The 20224-nt window shown below is 40.1% G+C and overlaps 1 protein-coding gene across 1 annotated transcript in view; it reads right to left on the bottom strand.

Annotated features, from left to right (window-relative positions):
• obscnb (obscurin, cytoskeletal calmodulin and titin-interacting RhoGEF b) overlaps nt 1–20224 on the bottom strand; it is a 533110-nt gene that overhangs the window by 336975 nt on the left and 175911 nt on the right. Inside the window, 4 exon segments of the mRNA XM_059971780.1 lie at nt 892–1158; nt 3434–3700; nt 8310–8576; nt 18802–19068. Coding sequence (XP_059827763.1) covers nt 892–1158; nt 3434–3700; nt 8310–8576; nt 18802–19068 — 1068 coding nt within the window.

The following is a 20224-nucleotide window of genomic DNA, read 5'->3' as shown; positions in this document are numbered from 1 at the left end:
ATTGCTGTTTAGCCTGAAGAAAGACCTCACAAATTTATCTCGTTTACTTACATCTCAGACACATCAGCCAGACAGAGCTATTTAGGTTACTGCACTCTGCAGTTTCCACTTAAAAGAGCCTTGTAAATTATGTCTCTTCAATTGTTATTCCAGGTACATTTTAAAATTGATTAGGGTTAAGTAGAACATTTTTAGCTTTTGTGTTTTAAAACACTTGATTGAACAGCAGGGAGAAGTTTGTTGATTTCAAAAGGTACTTGGCCAGGTATTTTGATAAGGAAGCCATAGATAAGGGATAAGGGCTTAATACAGATAAATGGGAACAGTGTTGATGAAATCTATATGGCATCAGTTGGCATGGATGAAGTAGACCAAGAGGGCCTGTTTCTGTGCTATATATTTCTATAAGCTGTCTGGATGGACTAAGTAAAACATCAGATACTGGAAGCTGAAACAAGAGTAGAAATAATAAATCATACAATATCAATGGAAAGGAAAACAAGCTAATGCCTCAGTCTCAAAGATTGTTCATCAGAAATGAGAGGGAGAAAAATTACACTAGTCTAAATGACAGAAGTTCAGAGTGAGGGGAATGAGAGGAGCAAAGAGACTGTCAGTAATAGGGTGAAATCATGTACAGCCACTGAATAGACAGTATAGTTCCTTTGCCTGTGCATTGTGTTGCTACATTTAGAAATAAGGGTGATGTTCTCTATTCTGGCCTATTGGGATGTTCCGACCAGACCAGAAGAGATACATTAAAAATAAAGGTGTCGGTGTGGGGAGGGAGGGACAGCATTTACAAATGACCAGTCTTGATACGAACAGAAGAGCAAGTTACCTATATATATATTTCCACTTGACTTACAAAATCTAATGGTGTCACCTTACCCTTGACTTTTAAGGAGGCAGTGGTCTGTTGATCTCCGGAATCACAGGTATATTCTCCAGCATCTTCAAGTTCAACCTTGTGAATAAGCAACTCAATGCAAGGACCTTTCTGATTCATTTCAAATTTGTCACTTGCACGAAGCAGCCTGGATCCTTTTTTCCATTTGATGGGGGCATCTGGTTTGGTGACTTCACAGTACAGAGTAGCAGTGCAGTTTTCCTCAACTTCCTGACTGCAAAGCTCTTTCTTGAAAAGTACAGGCAAGGCTATGAGAGAAGGTAGTTTGGGTTGGTTTTTAGTTTAATCTCAAAACAATAATAACCATAATTCAAAAACAAAAATAAAATGCTCAGCAGTTCAGATAAGACTTGCAGATACAATGGGAAAGAAGGTTCCTTTCTCGATCTGAAAGCACCATCAGTTTTAGTGATTTCACCATACATATTCAGTACCATCCTTCTGAATATACTGACTATATATGCATCACAGGCACAAGTGGCCAGTAGCTAATTCATGAGATAAAGCAAGACCTTTGACAAGGTCCCATTTGGTTGTTTGGCCCATGGAGACTGAGCCAAGCAGATACAAAATTCGCTGGTGGAAGGAGTCAGAGGGTGGTAGTGGTGTCTTGTTTTTCAGATCGGAGGCATGTGGCCAGCAAGTTACCATAAGGAGCTATACTGGTTTCATTTGTTTGTCATCTGTGGAGGCCAAGTCTTTACATATGTTTAAGGTATGATTGATCAGGGCATGAAGGATACAGGGAGAAGGCAGGAGACTGGGGCTGAGAAGAAAACTGAATCAGCCATGATGAAATGGCAGAACAGACCTGATGGGCCAAATGACCTAATTCTGCTCTTATATCTTATGGTCTTAATCTAAATTATGTTACCTCTCAGCCTCCTTTGCTGTAGGAAAATGCTCTATAATCAAGCTAAACATAACGTATAACTGTCTTCTTGAATATAATACAACCTAATGAGTAATGTCAATTCACCTACCAATTACTTTTAAGCAACTCTTTGTCCTTTGGTCACCAGAATCACAGGTATATTCTCCAGAGTCTTCAACTTTTAGATTATGAATATGCAATTCAACAGTGGAGCCCATTTGCATCATTTCATATTTGTCACTTGGATGAAGCAAAGTAGATTCTTTCCTCCATTTCACTGGATGATCTGGCTTGGTAAGCTCACAACAAAGTTTGGCAGTACTTTCCTCTTTAGCTTCTATATTCTTAAGATACTTTTTAAAATGCACAGGCAGGGCTAAGAGTACCAAAAATGTCGATAAAAATTAACTCAAGATTAAATTAATATTAATGAAAGAGTCATGAATTTCATAGTTTTTAAATTAGAACAATCTGACATTATATATTTTATAAACATAGTATTTATACACAGTATATAATTGGGCTGCTGGTTAATTGGGGTAGCTGCTTATTTGGGACAACTCTTAAAGAACAATAGTTAAGAAAATAGCTGGGATTTTCTTTGTTTATTTAGGACAATATGCTGCTTAATTCAGATAGGTGACTGTTGCCAAACATTTTCTAACTAGCGTCAGTTATGTGGCCATTAGGCATTACAGTGTTCTTAGAGCAAACAGTTTTTAAATAGCGTAACTTATGTATCCGTGTTCAAAAAGCAGTGATTTTTGTCACTGATTATTGGTGAGTAATGATTTGAACTAAACATGGACATCTGGTGATGTTTCACCTTAACATGGATACCTGGAGAAAAATATGATCAACAGTAAATTGAGGTCACAGATTTTAGATAATTACCTAAAAATAATGTGATATGCCATACAGTTTTGCTTTTATTCTGAGCTTTATTAAAACATGAACATCAAATGGACAACTGGATACTGTATATAATTTTAAAAGGGCATTTAAAAGAACAACTTTCGACAGAATGCAGAAAGTGTTTATGTAGATCGTCCCCTCTGACTGCTGAAAATATGTAGCCCAAATATCCTTCAACACATCTTGTAAAGCTGCTTGACAAGATTTGTTGGAGGGTATTTGGGCTACATCACAGCAAACTTGTTGCAATGCTTGAAGCCTACTACTACACAAATTCACTGTGAAATTACACCAACAAATCAGGATTACTGATACTAAAGTAGGTTGTTTGTGGAAACAATCACTAAAAACGTTCAATTTATGTAATAAGCCATCTGCACCAAATTACTACTGTTAAATATAACAAAAATATTTTCAAGCAAATACTTCCAAAAATTTCATTTTTAAACCTTGCCTCATGTTCATAGAAGATTTTACCCTCAAAGAAATGCAAGGCTGTTTGAGTGGCAACTTGAGGGAAAATTTTCTAAAAGTGAAATATAGTTCAGCAAAGACGATAGTTGGACAATTGGTATAACAAGACTGATGAAAATTCAAAAATTATGGTGTGTAGAAATGTGGGGAGAATAATGATGGGACTAATGCAGGATTCATGTAAGTGAATGGTTGATGGTGCAAACTCAGTGATTCAGTGCTGTATCTCACCATGACTACAATAAATGATGGTGGCTCACCTTTTACTTTTAAGGAGGCTGTTGTCTGTTCATCCCCTGAGTCACAACTATATTCTCCTGCATCTTCAAGTTTCAAGTCATGAATGATTAGCTCAACCCTGGAACCTTTTTGTTTCATTTCGTACTTTCCACTGGAATCAAGAAGGACAGATCCTTTCTTCCACTTTACAGGAGCATCTGGTTTTGTCAACTCACACTGAAATGTAGCAATATTCCCCTCTTTCTGCTCCTTGTTCTGAAGCTTCGTCTTGAAAAACACCGGAAGTGCTAAAACAGTAAATTGATTTATGTTCTTTTTATGTCTTCAAAGAACTTCCCAATTCTATTTTACTATTATCAAAACACACCATAAAACTTTCAAGAGCTATACACATGAATAACAACATATTTCATGCATAATTGCATTCATAACTGGCAGGACATTAATTCTATAAGATTTGCTTAAATGTATTTGGCCTGATATATTAAAGTCATTCTAAAATATGTTCACTTCCCTTTGCAAACAAAGAGTAAAGAACTCTTTTTTAAAAAACAATTCAATCCTTTACATTGGATTAATCCTGTCTTTGTATTGATCTACAGGTTCCAATCCTAAATTGGTGCTTTTGGGGGAATTAGGTAGGATCGAGCAGAGGTTGATCAGGAAAGCCTGTTTGAAAGGAAAGGAGCAAATGGGAGGCTTTTGAGAGTGTGTTATCAAGAGTCTAGGAGGAGCCTGTTCCTCTGGCTGGTAAGAAGGAAGCATGCACTGGATTTAGGAGGTTAGAGAGGAGATATAAAAAGATCACTATAAAAAGATTAAGAATTCACCTCAGAGGAAACTCAGGAGAATAAAGAGTATGAGATCGATTTTGCAGGGAAGTTAAAGTAAATATCATTGGAATATACAGCTATATTAAGAGTAAAGGAGAGGTGAGGGAGAGAGTAGATCCCCTTTGAGACCGGCAAGATTGCCTACGTCTTGAGACATAGACACTGGGTGGGATTTTTAACATGTATACTGAGGAGAAAATCATGGTTGCTCAAAATATGAGGGGACCAAGTTGGAAAACATTTATATTACCAGGGAGGAAGCATTTGTAGCCTTACATTAAGTTTGATAAATCCCCAGGGTCTGGTCATGTGCAACTTCAGATTTTATGGGAGGCTATAGAGAAAATTACAGAGGTCCTTGTCTAATGATTTTCCCAAAGACTGGAAGATGACAGATAAAATTCCATTGTTTAGGGTAGGAAGAACAAGCCAGGGAACTACAAACTGGTCAACCTGACATCAGTGGTAGGGAAGTTACTGGAGGGAATTCTACGGGACAGGATCACAAACATTTCAATAGGTAGAGGCTGATTAGGAGGAGTCAACATGACCTTGGGCATGGGAAGTAATTTATTTTTTTCCTAAAAAGGGTTTTTTGAAGAGGTACTAAAAGGATAAATAAAGGTAAGGCAGTGGATGTTGCCTATTTGGACTTTAGCAAGGCCTTTGGCCAGGCTCCACATGGCAGCATGCTCTGCTAGGTTAAGTTCCAAGGAATCTAGGTTAGGTAGACTCAAAATTGGTTCAGAGGTAAAAAGCAAAGGGTGTTGGTTGAAGCTTTGTTTCTTGGAATGGAGACGGGTAACCAGTGGTGTGTTGCAGGGGCTAGTTTTGTGACCTTTGTTATTCATTATGCATATCAATGATTTGTGTGGTTGGCAATGAAGAAAATTATTGCGCATTACAGTGTGATTTTGGTCAGTTAGGGAAGTAGGCTGAAGAGCAGCAAAGTGATTTCAAAACAGATAAGTGTGAGATGGTGCAGCTTGTTAAATGATATCACACTACAAACTGTAGAACAAATCGGGAGTCTAACAGAACAGTGGGATCTAGGAGTAAAAGTGCAGAGTTTGTTGAAAGCAGCATTCAGCATTATAGATAGACAGAGTGGTGAAAGAGGAACTTAGCAAGCTTGCCTTCATCATTCAGGCTGATTAAAGAACCTGGTAATGGCAACAATCAAAGTGTTGTTAAACAACAAAGATGACATGTATTAGTGTCAATTATTTATGATGTAATAGGTATCTCATCACCAAAACCAATCATAGCTCACTATTCATAAACATCAATTCTTCACAACAATCTGAGTTACAATTGCATCATAAGATATTACAGAAGAGACAGCACATGTGTTATTAAATAAAACTGATTCTAAGAAATATTTGCACAATTGAATGAAGTGGTAGATTTTAAGTAGCAATTTATCTGTGGAAAGAAGAGGTAGAGATGGATAGATTTTGGGGAAGAAATCTGAAAACCTGTATCCTAGGCTTTGTTTCAAGTCCAATGGCCTGATAGCTTTCCAGGTAGCTTTGAGAGATAAGGAAGGAGACTGCTGGGCAAATGACTAGAGGACATCAATGGATACATTAATTCCACAAGCAGGGATACGTCAAGTAATTACATGTTGGTGGTAGAGAAGCTATTGGAAAAAATTCTGAGGGAACTACATTCTAAATCCACATTTGGAGAGCTAGGGATTATTCAATGGCTTTGTTGAGGGAAGACGATGTCTGACCATTTTGAATGAACTTTTCAGAAAGGTTTGACTAGAGTGTGTTGACAAGGGTATGGAAAATGCAATTGGTTTATTATTGTCAATGTACTGAAATACAATTTAAAAACTTGTCTTCCATACCATTTCCACAGATCAATTCATTACACAGTGCATTGAGGTAGAACAGCTACAGAGAAAGTGTAGTGCATGTAAAAATAAAGTGCAAGATCAGAACAAGCTAGATTATGAGGTCAAGAGTCCATCTTCTTGTACCAGAGAACCAGTTAAATCTTATAACAACTGGATTCTTGACTTCATGACCAACAGACTGTATTTAGTAAGGACAGGCAACAACAGCACCAACATGCTTATTCTAAACACTGGTGATGCACAAGATTGCATCCGTTGACCCCTACTCTACATAATAGCATCTGAGCAAAACATGATCCTTCACTTCAGGAAGGTGGGGGGGGGGGGCTAGTGCACATAGCCCTGTCTGCATCAATGCATTGAAGTTGAGAGAGTTGAGAGCTGCAATTTTCTAGGAGTGAACATCATTAAAAGCCCATCTGGTCCAACCAAATAAGTGCCATCATCAAGGAGGCTTTCCAATGGCTCAGTTGATGTAGTCACCCAGGTATCATATAGGAGACAACAGCATATGAACATAAGAACATAAGAAATAGGAGCAGGAGTAGGCCATCTGGCCCACTGAGCCTGCCCCGCCATTCAATAAGATCATGGCTGATCTGCTTGTAAACTCAGCTCCATCTACCTGCCTTTTCTCCGCAACCCTTAATTCCCTTACTATGTAAAAACCTATCTAACTGTATCTTAAATATATTTAGTGAAAAAGCCTCAACTGCTTCCCTGGGCAGAGAACTCCACAGATTCACCACTCTCTGGGAAAAACAGTTTCTCCTCATCTCCGTCCTAAATCTTCTCCCCTGAATCTTGAGGCAATGTCCCCTAGTTCTTGTCTCACCTACCAATGGAAACAACTTTCTTACTTCTATCTTATCTATCCCTTTCAAAATTTTCTATGTTTCTATAAGATCCCCTCACATTCTTCTAGTGCAGTTATAGCCAAGATCAATCATGTACTGCTATGATATCTAAATTTGGACACATTTGTATTCATTTATTACAGATTAAAAAGGAAAGCCATCAAAAATTAAAACATTGGTGCAGTTACTTCTATCTGCAGATTCATTCATCTGAGCATTTACTACCATACTTCTAAAAGACCTCAAAATTTCAGCTAGCAATCTTCTAGAGCAAGAGAGGAGAACAAGGAAACAACTGAGCACTAAACATCACCACATTAAGTGCCACTGCACAGAAAATATACTTTATTCCATCTGGTCTTGTCACAACAACTTTATACTCAAAATTATGAAGATCAAGGGACTGACTGTAGACCAGGAAGGGGCAATCAGAGAACACACACCAATTCTCATCGAGGGGTCAGTAGTGGAAAGGGTGAGCAGTTTCATGTTACTGGGTAACAATATCTCAGAAGATCTATCCTGGGACAACCAGATTAATGGAACCATGATGAAGTCAGACCAGTGGCTATACTTCATTAGGAGTTTGAGGAGATTTGGCATGTCATCAAAGACTCTAGCAAATTTCTACAAATGTACCATGAAGACCATTCCGACTGGTTGCATCACTGGCTGGTATAGAGGTGCCAATGAACAGGATGTAAGTGGCTTCAGAAGGTTGTAGACTCAGTCAGCTCAATCATGGGTACAAGCCTATCTGCCACTGAGGAAATCTTCACAAGATAATGACTCAAGAAAACAGCATCCATTATAAAGTACCCTCACCATTGGACATGCCCTCTTTTCATACTGAAAGTTTAAGTTGTTCTATGCATAAGCAATTGTGCAATGCTAATTTCAGGTACACAGCTTACATCCAGCCTACTTCATTTACGTTGAATGCAAAGGCTCAGATTTTCAATTAAATTCAAATCAACATGAAAATTTCTAAGCAGTTATAATACACAATATTTTAGTACTCTTTCAAATGAAGATCTAAATACAAAATCATACAAAACTTAAATCTAATAAAAATAACAAAAGCATGAATTTAGCATTAACAAAGATGAGATAATAAAAACATAAAGAATTCAAAAGATAAAAAACAGCAAATCAGTAAAAATGCTTTTGATATCAATGTCTGATCATGCAAAGCTTATTTTATGGCATGTCCTACAGAGATTTTCAGCCAATTATTAAAAAAGGTACAGATACATCAAATTGTGGTTTAAAAATCAATAAAATGTAGATGAAAAGAAATGAATGATATGCATAAGTTTGATGAATAGTGCGCCTATACCTTTCACTTTAAGGGAGGCTGTGCTCTGCTGATCTCCGGAATTACAGGTATAGTCTCCTGAATCTTCTGGTTTCAGATCACAGATTAACAGTTCATTTATAGGACCACTTTTCTTTATTTTATACTTGTTACTGGAATGAAGCACCACAGTTCCTTTTCTCCACTCCACAGAAGCATTTGACTTTGTTAACTCACAATGCAAAGTGATGGTGGTGCCTTCTTCTACTTCCTTGTTCTGAAGCTCCCGTTTGAAAAGCACTGGAATTGCTGGCAAAATAAGAATACAGGGTATTTCAATTAAAGTTAACCAGAATCCAGTTTAATATCACTGACATGTCATGAAATTTATTGCAGCAGCAGTACAATCCAATACATAAAATATTATGAATTACAAATATTTAATATGACACACCAATTCATCACTGGTGCAACCAATTGGTTTTAGAGGTCACATAATTAGTTAAATGGCGATCACCTGTGTGCAGTCAGGTGTTTCAGTTGATTATAGTAAAAATAAACCTGCATCTGGAAGGTCCAGCTGCTGGTGAGTCAAAAACTACACCATGAACATTCCAAGAAACTTCACAAAAAGGTTATTGAAAAGCGTAAGTCAGGATAAGGACACAAGAAAATTTCCCAGTCACTTAATATCCCTTGTTACAGTTAAGTCAATCATCGAGAAATGGAAATAATATGGCACAGATGTAAATTTGCCCAGAGCAGGCTGTACTCAAAAACTGAGTGAGCGTACAAGAAGGAGACTAGTGAGGGAGGCCACCACGATTCCTATGACAACTCTAAAGGAGTTACAAGCTTCAGTGGTTCAGATATGAGACTGTGCATATAATTAATCTGGGTGCTTCACAGTCGCAGCTTTATGGAAGAGTGACAAAGAGAAAGCCGCTGTTGAAAAAAACTCACATGAGATCTTGGCTAAAGTTTGCCAGAAGGTGTGTGGGAAACTCTGAAGTCAGCTGGAAGAAGGTTCTATAGCCTGATGAAACCAAAACTGAGCTTTTAGGCCATCAGAACAAATGCTATGTTTAGCGTAAGCCAAACACTGCACATCATTGAAAACTCATCATCCCTACTGTCAGGCATGAAGGCAATTGCATCATGCTGTGGGGATGCTTCACAGCAGCAGGCCTTAGAAGGCTTGTGAAAGAAGAGGATAAAATGAATGCAGCTAAATACAGGGAAATCTTGGAGGAAAACCTGATGCAGTCTACAAGACAACTGTGACTTGGGAGAAGATTTGTTTTCCAGCAAGACAATGACCCCAAGCATAAAGTCAAAACTACACAGGAATAGCTTAAAAACAATAAATTTAATGTCCTGGAGTGGCCAAGTCAGAGTCCAGACCTCAATCCAATTGAGAATTTGAGACTGGACTTGACAGAGCATGAGGAACTTTGTAAAGAAGAATGGGGAAAACTACATACTCCAGACCCAAGGCTGTAACTGCTGCCAAAGGTGCATTTACTAAATACTGACTTGAAGGGAGTGAATACATATGGAATCAATTATTTTGTGTTTTATGTTGGTAATTAATTTAGATCACTTTGTAGAGATGTGTGTGTGTGTGTGTGTGTGTGTGTGTGCCATGGACCCTACCATTAACCGAGGGGTCCATGGACCCCAGGTTGGAACACCTGCATTATACCATTATTTTATTACTAATCGAAAATAATAAAAAAATTACTTCTTTATACAATTCATTGAAACTCCATTGTTGGTTAAAAAAACCTGAATATTCAAAACAAAACAACAATAATTTTAACTAAATCTATCTAGCATCAATATTCCCTTTCTAGAGTATATACATATGAATGTATACTTGTTAACATATAGAGGTTCTCCCCAAATTACTGCAGGGTTAAGTTCCTGTAAACTATTTGTAACTCAAACAGTTGACAAGTCAGCAATTTAGCAACAAACCGAGTTCCCACATCAAATCCATATGGCCAGTCTCTCAAATGTTCAATCGAATGTGCGCTATACATAAACCATAAGAGCCAGGAGGAGAATTAGGCAATTTGGCACATTGAGTTTGCTCTGCCATTTCATCATGGCTGAACCATCTTCCCTTCCAACTTTGTTAGGGATCTGGAGCTGCGGCTTGATGACCTATTAAGGAAAATGAGCAGGAGATAGATAGGAGCTACAAGGAGTTAGTCACCCAAAGGCTGCAGGAGTGAGATAAGTGGGTGACTGTCAGGGAAGGGATAGGAAGAGCTCAGATAGTAGAGAGCACCCCTGTGGTCATCCCCCTCGGTAATCGTTATCTCGTTTTAGATGCTGTTGAGGGAGGTGACTTGACGGGGATGACCATGGCGTTCAGGTCTTTGGCACTAAGCCTGGTTCTGTGGTGAAGAAGGGAAAGAAGAAGATGAGGAACGCGGTAGTCAAAACGGATTCCATAGTGACGGGAACAAACAGGAGGTTCTGTCAGCCTAATAGAAATACCAGCATGATGTGTTGCCTCCCAGGTGCCAGGGTATGGGGTGTCTCGGATCGGGTGTAGAGTATTCTGAAGGGAAGTGAAGAACAGCCAGAAGTCTTGGCACACGTTGGTACCAATGACATAAATAGAAAAAGGGAGGAGGTCCTGAAGAGAGAATTCAGGGAGTTGGGTAGGAAGCTGAAAAGCAGGACCTCCAGGGTAATAATCTCAGGATTGCTGCCCGTGCCAAGTGCTAACGAGTGCAAGAATAACATGATCAAGCATATTAATGCACCACTGAGAAGGGGCAGGTGTAGGGGCAAGGCTTTGGGTTCCTGTATTATTGGGGCATCTTCTTGGGGGAGGATTGACCTGTAAATAAAGGACAGGTTACACCTGAACAAAAAGGGGTCCAATATCCTAGCAGGCAGATTTAATAGAGCTGTTAGGGAGGGTTTGAACTAATTTGGCTGGGGGATGGGAAGCGGGCTGCTATGGCTGAGGAAGGGGAAAACAGAAATAAATCAAAGATAGCGTGCAACAGAGATGATACAAAGGACAGGCAAGAGATGAGGCATAATCACTGCCAGTGAGATGAGTTACAGGGCTATAGAGGTGTGATGCAGTTAAAACAGAAAGCAACAAATACTAGACTGGAAGTGTTGTATGTGAATGCACGTAGCATAAAAAATAAAATGGGTGACCTTGAAATTCAGGTATAGATTGGCAAGTCTGACATTGCGGCCATCTCTGAAACTTGGCTAAAGAATGGCTGCCATTGGGAGTTGAATGTCCAAGGATATACAGTATATTGGAAAGATAGGTTAGTAGGCTGAAGGAATAGTGGGGCTCTGTGTATAAGAAATCATATTAAATCATTAGAAAAGGATGACACTAGCATCAAGTAAGGGTAGAGTCTCTATGAGTTGAGTTAAGAAATGGCAAGAGTAAAAGGGCCCTAATGGCAGTTGTATACAGGCCTCCAAACAGCAGCCGGGATGTGGATTACAAATTACAGCAGGAGATAGAAAAGGCGTGTCAGTAGGCGTGTCATGATAGTCACTGGGGAATTTAACATGAAAGCGGATTGAGAAAACCAGGCAGAGATATTGTAATGAGAGATGCAGAGATGCCAGAGGAACTGAATGCGTATTTTGCATCAGTCTTCACAGTGAAAGACATCTGCAGTACACCGGACATTCAAGAGTGTCAGCTCTTGGGCTGTATTCCCTGGAGTTCAGGGGAATGAATGGGGGATCTCTTAGAAACATTCCAAATGTTAAAAAGGCCTGAACAGATTACATATGGCATAATTATTTCCCATAGTAGGGGATTCTAGGACAAGAGGGCACAACTTCAGGACTTAAGGACGTCTATTTAGAAGAGAGACGCAGAGAAATTAATCAGAGGGTGGTAAATCTGCGGATTTTGTTGCCATGAGCAGCTGTGGAGCCCAAGTCATTGGGTGTATTTAAGGCAGAGATAGATAGGTTCTTGATTAGCCAGGGCATCAAAGGGTATAGGGCGAAGGCAGGGGAGTGGGGATGACTAGAAGAATTGGATCAGCCCATGATTGAATGGTGGAGCAGACTTGATGGGCCGAATGGCCTACTTCTGGTCCTAGATCTTATAGTCTTATTCTCCTGCCTTCTCCCTGTAACATTTCACTTCCTGTCTAGTCAAGAAACAATGACCTCTGTCAATGAACACATCTCCTAACAGTAGCAACATATTCCACAGATTCAACAGTCTCTGACTGAAGAAATTCCTCTTCATCTCAGTTCCCTCTATCCTGAGACTGTGCCTTTTGGTCCTAGACTCCTCCACCACAGGAATTGTTGACCCCATATCCACTCTATCCCGGCCTTTCAACATTCGATGGGGTTCAAAGACATTCCACCCATTCTTCTAAATTCCAATGAGTGAAGGCCCAGAGCCATCAAACACTTCTCATACAATAACCCTTCCATTCCTGGAATCATTCTTATGAAACTCCTCTGAACCCCTTCTAACATTATCACATCCTTTCTTAGATAAAAAGCATAAAACTGCTTACAATACTCCAAGTAAGGCCTCACCAGTGCATTATATTCCTGCTTTTATATTCTATCCTCTCAACATGAATATTAACACTGCATTTTTAGTTGCCTTCTGTTGGTTGTTAAAAAGCTTCCCAATCTTCTAACTTCCCACTAATTTTTGCTCCATTATATGCCCTCTGTTTTGCTTTTATGTTGTCTTTGACTTCCCTTGTCAGCCACAGTTGCATGAACCTTCCTTTATAATACTACTTCTACTTTGGGATGTAATTATCCTGTGCCTTCTGAATTTCTCCCAGAAACTCCAGCTCTTCTGTCAACATCCCTGCTAATCAACTTTAGCAAGCTCCTCTCTCATGTCTCCAAAATTCCCTTTACTTCACTGTAATACTGATGCATCTGACTTTAGATTCTCCCTCTCAAATTACAAGGCAAGGTCTATCATAATTATGATCACTGCCTTGTAAATCTTATGGTATTGGGACTGCTTCTTTTACATTATATGGTAATTATTTGAATGAAGGAATTGATTGTTTTGTGGCCAAGTTTGCAGACAATATGAAGATATGTGGAGGGGCAGGTGGAGTTGAGGAAGCAGAGAGGCAATGAAAGGTCTTTAAAAGATTAAAGAGAATGGGCAAAGAAGTGGCAGATGGAATAGTTTTGGGAAATGAACAGTTATGCACTTTGGTGGAAGAAATAAAAACTATTTTCTAAATGGAGAAAGTTCAAACATCTAGGTGCAAAGGGACCTGGGAGTCCTCATGTAGGATTCCCTAAAGGTTAATTTGCAGGTTGAGTCTGTGGTAAGGAACGCAAATGCAAAGTTAGCATTCAATTCGAGGGGATGAAAATATTAAAACAAGGATGCAATGTTAAGGTACTGGTGAGGCCTCATTTGGAGTACTGTGAGCAGTTTTAGGCCCATTATCTGCCTAACATTGCAGAGGGTTCAAAAGAGGTTCATAAAAATTATTCCATGATTGAAAGGCTTATCGTAAGGAGTGTTTGATGGCGCTGGGCCTCTACTCACTGGAATTTAGAAGAATAAGGAAAGATCTAATTGAACCCTATCAAATGTTGAATGGCCTCGACAGGATAGATTTGGAGAAGATGTTTCCTATGATGGAGGAGTCTAAGACCAGAGGACACAGCCTCAAAACAGAGGGACATCCATTTAGAAGAGGAGGAGGAGGAATTTCTTTAGCCAGAAAGTGGTGAATCTGTGGAATTCAATGCCATAGGTGGCTGTGGAGGCCAAGTTATTTGGTATATTTAAGGTAGAGGGTGATGGATTCTTGATTAGTCAGGACATGAAGGGATATGTGGAGAAAGCAGGAGATTGGCACTGAGAGGGAAATGGATCAGCCTTGATAAAATGGCTGATCAGACTCGATGGGCCAAATGGCCTAATTCTGCTCCTATATCGTATGATCTTAGTTTAAGGTGAGGGTAGAAAGATTTAAAAGAGACCTGAAAGGTAACTATTTTGCTCAGAGATTGGTCAGCATATGGAACAAGCTGCCATGGAAAGTGCTAGAGGCAGATATAATAATGCCATTTCAATGACATTTGGACAGGTTTATGGATAGGAAAAGGTTTAGAGGGAGACGAGCCAAATGCAGCTAAATAGGATTAGCTCAGGAAGGCACCTTGGTTGCAGAGGATAAATTGGGCGAAAGGGCCTGTTTCAATACTGCATGACTGTACCGTACAATATATCTCTAATGAACTTGCTATATTGTCCAAGCAGTTAGAGGTTAGAACTTATTAAATAGATACAGTTAGACACCAAGTGCAATTTCTACCATGCTCCTTTATGGAAGGATTGAAAATCAAATCAGGAATTCTGATTTTTTAGTTTGTTCATTTATAGGATGCAGATTTACAAGGTTAGCATTAGTTGTGCACACTGATTGCTCACTGAACCAAGTAGTTTGCAAGCCATTTCAAGGGCAGATAAGAAGTAAACACACTGGTGGATTTACAGCCAAGATGTAGAAGAATGGCAAATTTCATGCTCTTGAAGAACATTAACACACCCAGAATAGCTTTATTTGTCAAATGCGTTGCTTGCATCAATAACCAAAAAAGTCCAAGGATTTGCCCTCCTGTATATATGACCATAAGATATAGGAGCAGAATTAGGCCATTTGGCCCCATGAGTCTGATCCACCATTCAGTCGTGGCTGATTTATTGTCTCTCCCAACCCCATTCAACTGCATTCTCCCAGTAACTTTAACATCCTCACTAATCAAGAAACTATCAATTTCCACTTTAAATGCACCCAGTGACTTGACCTCCAGCCTGTTTATAGTGAGCAAAGAAAATAAGGCCTGGTATCTTGAAAGAGATTGTGGGAAAATAGGGCCCCTAATGAGTTTCAAAGGAGCATGGCCATTTCCCATTTAAAGAACACCTGGGAAGTAATGCCCCACTGAGCTTAAAAGGAGTGCCTTGATGCATTTAAGGGCAACAATAGAGCTTTGTCCAGCAGCCAATCCAGACGTCAGAAGCTTGGAGAGGAGGGGACTTCAATCAGGTCCATTGTCTGAGGACAAAACGCAGGAGCAATTTGCAGTGGCATAATAGAGCTTTGGCCAGCGATTAGTGAGAGCAAATTAAAGGAAGGGAAGAGGCAAGTGCAGCGGCTTTTATCAGAGTGGACACAGAGTGGTGATCACAAGGCTTTAACTCTATAAAGTAAGACTTTATTCAGCGAAAGCAAAGGAAGGAAAAGCACATTTTTTCCATTCTCTTCTGCTCAACCAGGATAGGAGAGATGACAGGTGGGATAGCGAAATGCTCCTCATGGGAGAGGTGGGAAGGCAGGGCGACCTTCAGTGTCCCTGACAACTACAAGTGCAATAAGTACATTGGCCTGCAGCTTCTGACAAACTGCATTAAGGAGATGGAGCTGGAACTGGATGAAGTTCAGATCATTCAGGAGGCTGAAAGTGTGATAGATAGGACATATAGAGAGGTAATTACACCCAAGGTGCAGGGGACAGGAATCGAATCTGGGTGACAGTCAGGAAGGGGAAAGGGGTTAAGGAACCAGTGCAGAATACCCTTGTGGCCATCCCACTTAATAACAGGCATATCATTTTGGATACTGTCAGGAGCGAGGGGGTGGGGGGTGGGGGAGATAACCTAATGGAGGAAAGTCACAGTGGGCAAGTCTCTGGCACTGAGTCTGCCTCCATAACTCAAAAGGGAAGGGGTAGGGGGAGAAGAGGCATGCTGTGGTGAAAGAGGATTCATTAGTTAGGGGAATGGACAGGAGGTTCTGTGGGCGAGTACAAAATTCCCAGGTGGTATGTTGCCTCCCAGGTGTCAAGGTCCAAAATATCTCGAAATGAACCCTCAGCATTAAGTGGAAAGGTGAACAGCCAGAAGTCGTGATCCATGTGGACATGGGAAGGATGAGTGATGAGGTTCTGCACAGGGAGCTCAGGGAGTTGGATGCCAAGTTAAATGGCAGGACCTCCAGGATTGTGACCTCAGGATTACTACCGATGCCATGTGCGAGTGAGACCTGAACTAGGAATATTATACAGTTTAATATGTGACTAAGGAGTTGGTATTGGAGGTGGGCATAAGTGTTTTGGATCACTGGGCTCGCTTCCAGTGAAAGTGGGACTTCTTCAAAAGGGATGGCTTGCACCTGAACTGGAGGGGACTAATATCCTAGTGTGAAGGCTTGTTACTTCTGCACATTGGGGTTTAAACTAGAGTTGTAAGGGGATTGGAACCAGAGTACAAGAACAGCTAATGGAGAAATTGTGGAGGCAGATGTTAAGACCTCAGACAAAGTTATGAATCAAAAGACTAGTCTCCTGAGCTGCCTACACTTCAATGCACTAAGTCTCGTAGGAAAAGCGGCTAATAGTGAAGTTGAAGTAACCGGTTTACAAACAGAGGCAATGTGCAGTGAAGAGAGCCTGTTGTCTGCAATTTTGTCCTATGAACAGCAGGAATTGCAATGTACAAGACCAGACCATAAGATATAGCAGCAAAAAACAGAGAAAATCAAAAAGGGTGATTACAGGATTGAAGGCATTTTATTTGAATGCACGCAGTAGATAAGCATGCAGCAGTTGCAGATTGGCAGGTATGAAGTCTTAGGCATCATTGAATCATGGCTGAAAGAAGATTACAGCTGAGAGTTTAATGTCCAAGGATACATATTGTTTCAAAAGGGGCAGTTTTGCTCTGTTGGAAAAAAGTGAAATCAAATCATTAGAAAGAAGTGACATAGGTTCGGAGAGTGTTGAATCATTGTAGATGGAGCTAAGGAACTGGAACAGTAAAAAGACCCTGATGAGAGTTATATACAGAACCCCAAACAGTAGTAAGGATGTGGCCTACAAATTAAAATGGAAGATAGAAAATGCATGCCAAAAGGGCAATGTTACAATAGTCATAGGGGACTTCAATATGAAGGCAGATTGGGAAAATTAAGTTGGTGATGGATTACAAGGGGGAATTTCTAGAGTGCCTGAGAGATGGCTTTTTGAAGCACCTCGTGGTTTAGCCAACTAGAGGATTGACTTTTCTGGATTGGGTGTTGTGCATTGAACTAGAATTGATTAGTAAGGACGAGGTCTCAGGGTACTTGGAGGCACATGATAAAATGGGCTATAATCAGCATGGTTTCCTCAATGGAAAATCTTGCTTGACAAATCTGTTGGAATTCTTTGAATAAGTAACAAGCAGCATAAACAAAGGAGATGATGTTGTGTATTTGGACTTTCAGAAGGCCTTTGACAAGGTGCCACATGAGTCTGCTTAACAAGCTATGAGTCCATATTACAGGAAAGATTCTGGCGTGGATAAAGCAATGGTTGATTGGCAGGAGGAAAAAGGTGGAATAAAGGGAGCCTTTTCAGGGTAGCTGCCAATGACTAGTAGTGTTCCATAGGAGTCTGTGTTGGGACTGCTTTTTTTACGACTTATATCAATGTTTTGAATGATGGAATTGATGGTTTTGTTGCAAAGTTTGCAAATGATATGAAGAGAGGTGGAGGAGCAGGTAGTTTTGATTAAGTAGAGAGGCTGTATTAAGAAGGACTTCATACAGATTGAGAAAATTGGCAAAGAAACGGAACATGGAATACAGTGTCAGGCAGTGTTTGGTCATGCACTTTGGTCAACGAAAGGAAAGGATTGACTATTTTCTAAATGGAGAGAAAATACAAAAAGCTGAGACAAAAAGGGACTTGGGAGTCCTTGTGCAGGATTGCCTAAAGGTTAATTTGCAGGTTGAGTCTGTGCTGAGGAAGGTAAATGCAATATTAGTATTCATTTCAAGAGGACTAGAATATAAAAGGAAGGATGTAATATTGAGACTTTATAAAGCACTGGTGAGGCCTCACTTGAATTACTGGGGGCAGTTTTGGGCCCCTTGTATTGACAGTGGAGTGGGTTCAAAGGAGGTTCATGAAAATTATTCCAGGATTGAATGGCTTGTCATATGAAGAGAGCATGATGGATCTGGGCCTGAATTTACTAGAATTCAGAAGAATGAGGGCTGATCTCATTTAAACCTATCAAATGATGAAAGGCCTTGATAGAGTGGATGTGGAGAGGATGGTTCCTATAGTGGGAGAGTCTAAAACCAGAGAACACAGACTCAAAATAGAGGGGCATTTTTTTTTTAGAATAGAGATGAGGAGGAATCTCTTCAGTCAGAGAGTGGTGAATCTGTGGAATTCTTTACCACAGGCAGCTGTGGAGGCCAAGTCTCTATGTATATTTAAGGCAGAGGGTGATAGATTCTTCATTGGTCAGGACATGAAGGGATACAGGGAGAAGGCAGGAGATTGGGGCAGGGATGAAAAAAAATCGGATCAGCCATGATGAAATGGCGGAGCAGACCAGATAGGTCAAATGGCCTATTCTTCTCCTATATCTTATGCTCTGATGAGGAGCTAACCCCAAGGAGTCAAATGTTGAACCACTGTGATTTCCAGACAATTGAATGTTGGATATAAATTTTGTTCCTACCGTTAATTTTCAGGGAAGCACTGGTATGCTGATCACCAATATCACAGCTGTAACTTCCACCATCTTGTGGTGTAAGGTTGTGAATAACCAACTCAAGAATGCATCCCTTTTGCCTCATTTCATATTTGGCACTTGGGTGAAGTAGAGAGGTTCCTTTCTTCCACTGTACCACTGCTTCTGGTTTGCTAATTTCACAACGCAATGTGGCAGTAGCATCTTCTTGAGCTTCTTCATCCTTAAGTTTTTGCTTGAAGATTGTAGGCACAGCTGTTCAGGAAATATTAAATAAAGACTGTATATTAAAGCAACTAATAATCTGTTTACTTGCAAATGGAAAAGTGAAGTTGTGGTTACCACTACATTGTTCTCTAATTTTTCCAGCAGATAATAGATGAATAAATGCTGACAAAATGACAAGGCTGACAAAATGTGTTTTATTTCATAGCTGTCATCAGAATAAACGTGCAGACTATTTTCTAAAGGGGAAAAAAAATCCAGGAATCTAAGATGCAGAGGGACTTGGGAGTCCTTGTGCAGAACACCCTGAAGGTTAACTTGCAGGTTGAGTCAGTAGAGCGGAAGGCAAATGCCATGTTAGCATTCATTTCAAGAGGGCTAGAATATAAGAGCAAGGATGTGATGCTGAAGCTTTATAAGGCACTGGTGAGGTCTCAACTTGAGTATTGTGAACAGTTTTGGGCCTCTCATCTTGGAAAAGATGTGCTGGCATTGGACAGGGTCCAGAGGAGGTTCACAAGGATGATTCCAGGAATGAAAGGGTTATCATACAAGGAATGTTTGATAGCTCTGGGTCTGTACTCACTGGAATTCAGAAGGATGAAGGGAGATCTCATTGAAACCTTTCAAATGCTGAAAGGCCTTGACAGAGTAGATGTGGAAAGGATGTTTCCCATGGCGGGAGAGTCTACGACAAGAGGGCACAGCCTCAGGATAAAGGGGCGCCCTTTCAAAACAGAGATGCAGTTAAATTTCTTTAGCCAAAGGGTGGTGAATTTGTGGAATTTGTTGCCACATGCAGCTGTGGAGGTCAGGTCGTTGGGTATATTTAAGGCAGAGATTGATAGTTTCTTAATTGGACATGGCATCAAAAGTTAGGGGGATAAGGCCAGGAACTGGAGTTGAGGAGGACATAAAAAAAGATCAGCCATGATTGAATGGCGGAGCAGACGATGAGCCAGATGGCCTAACTCTGCTCCTCTGTCTTATGGTCTAATAAAGGGAATTGCAAGGCAAGAAATTATTCAGCACATTAGAACATGCTCCATCCAAAATAAATTATAATTCTTTTATCATAGACTTTTCACCATTCCAGATTCTGTTCTTGTGCTTAACCAAAATTAAATTCCCCTTCTTTTCCTATTGAAAAAAAGGCTGAGGGAGAACTTAATGAAGACATTTAAAA

Source organism: Hypanus sabinus, chromosome 6 (genome assembly GCF_030144855.1).
Source record: "Hypanus sabinus isolate sHypSab1 chromosome 6, sHypSab1.hap1, whole genome shotgun sequence".
Taxonomy (NCBI): domain Eukaryota; kingdom Metazoa; phylum Chordata; class Chondrichthyes; order Myliobatiformes; family Dasyatidae; genus Hypanus; species Hypanus sabinus.
This window is presented reverse-complemented; position numbering and strand designations above follow the sequence as displayed.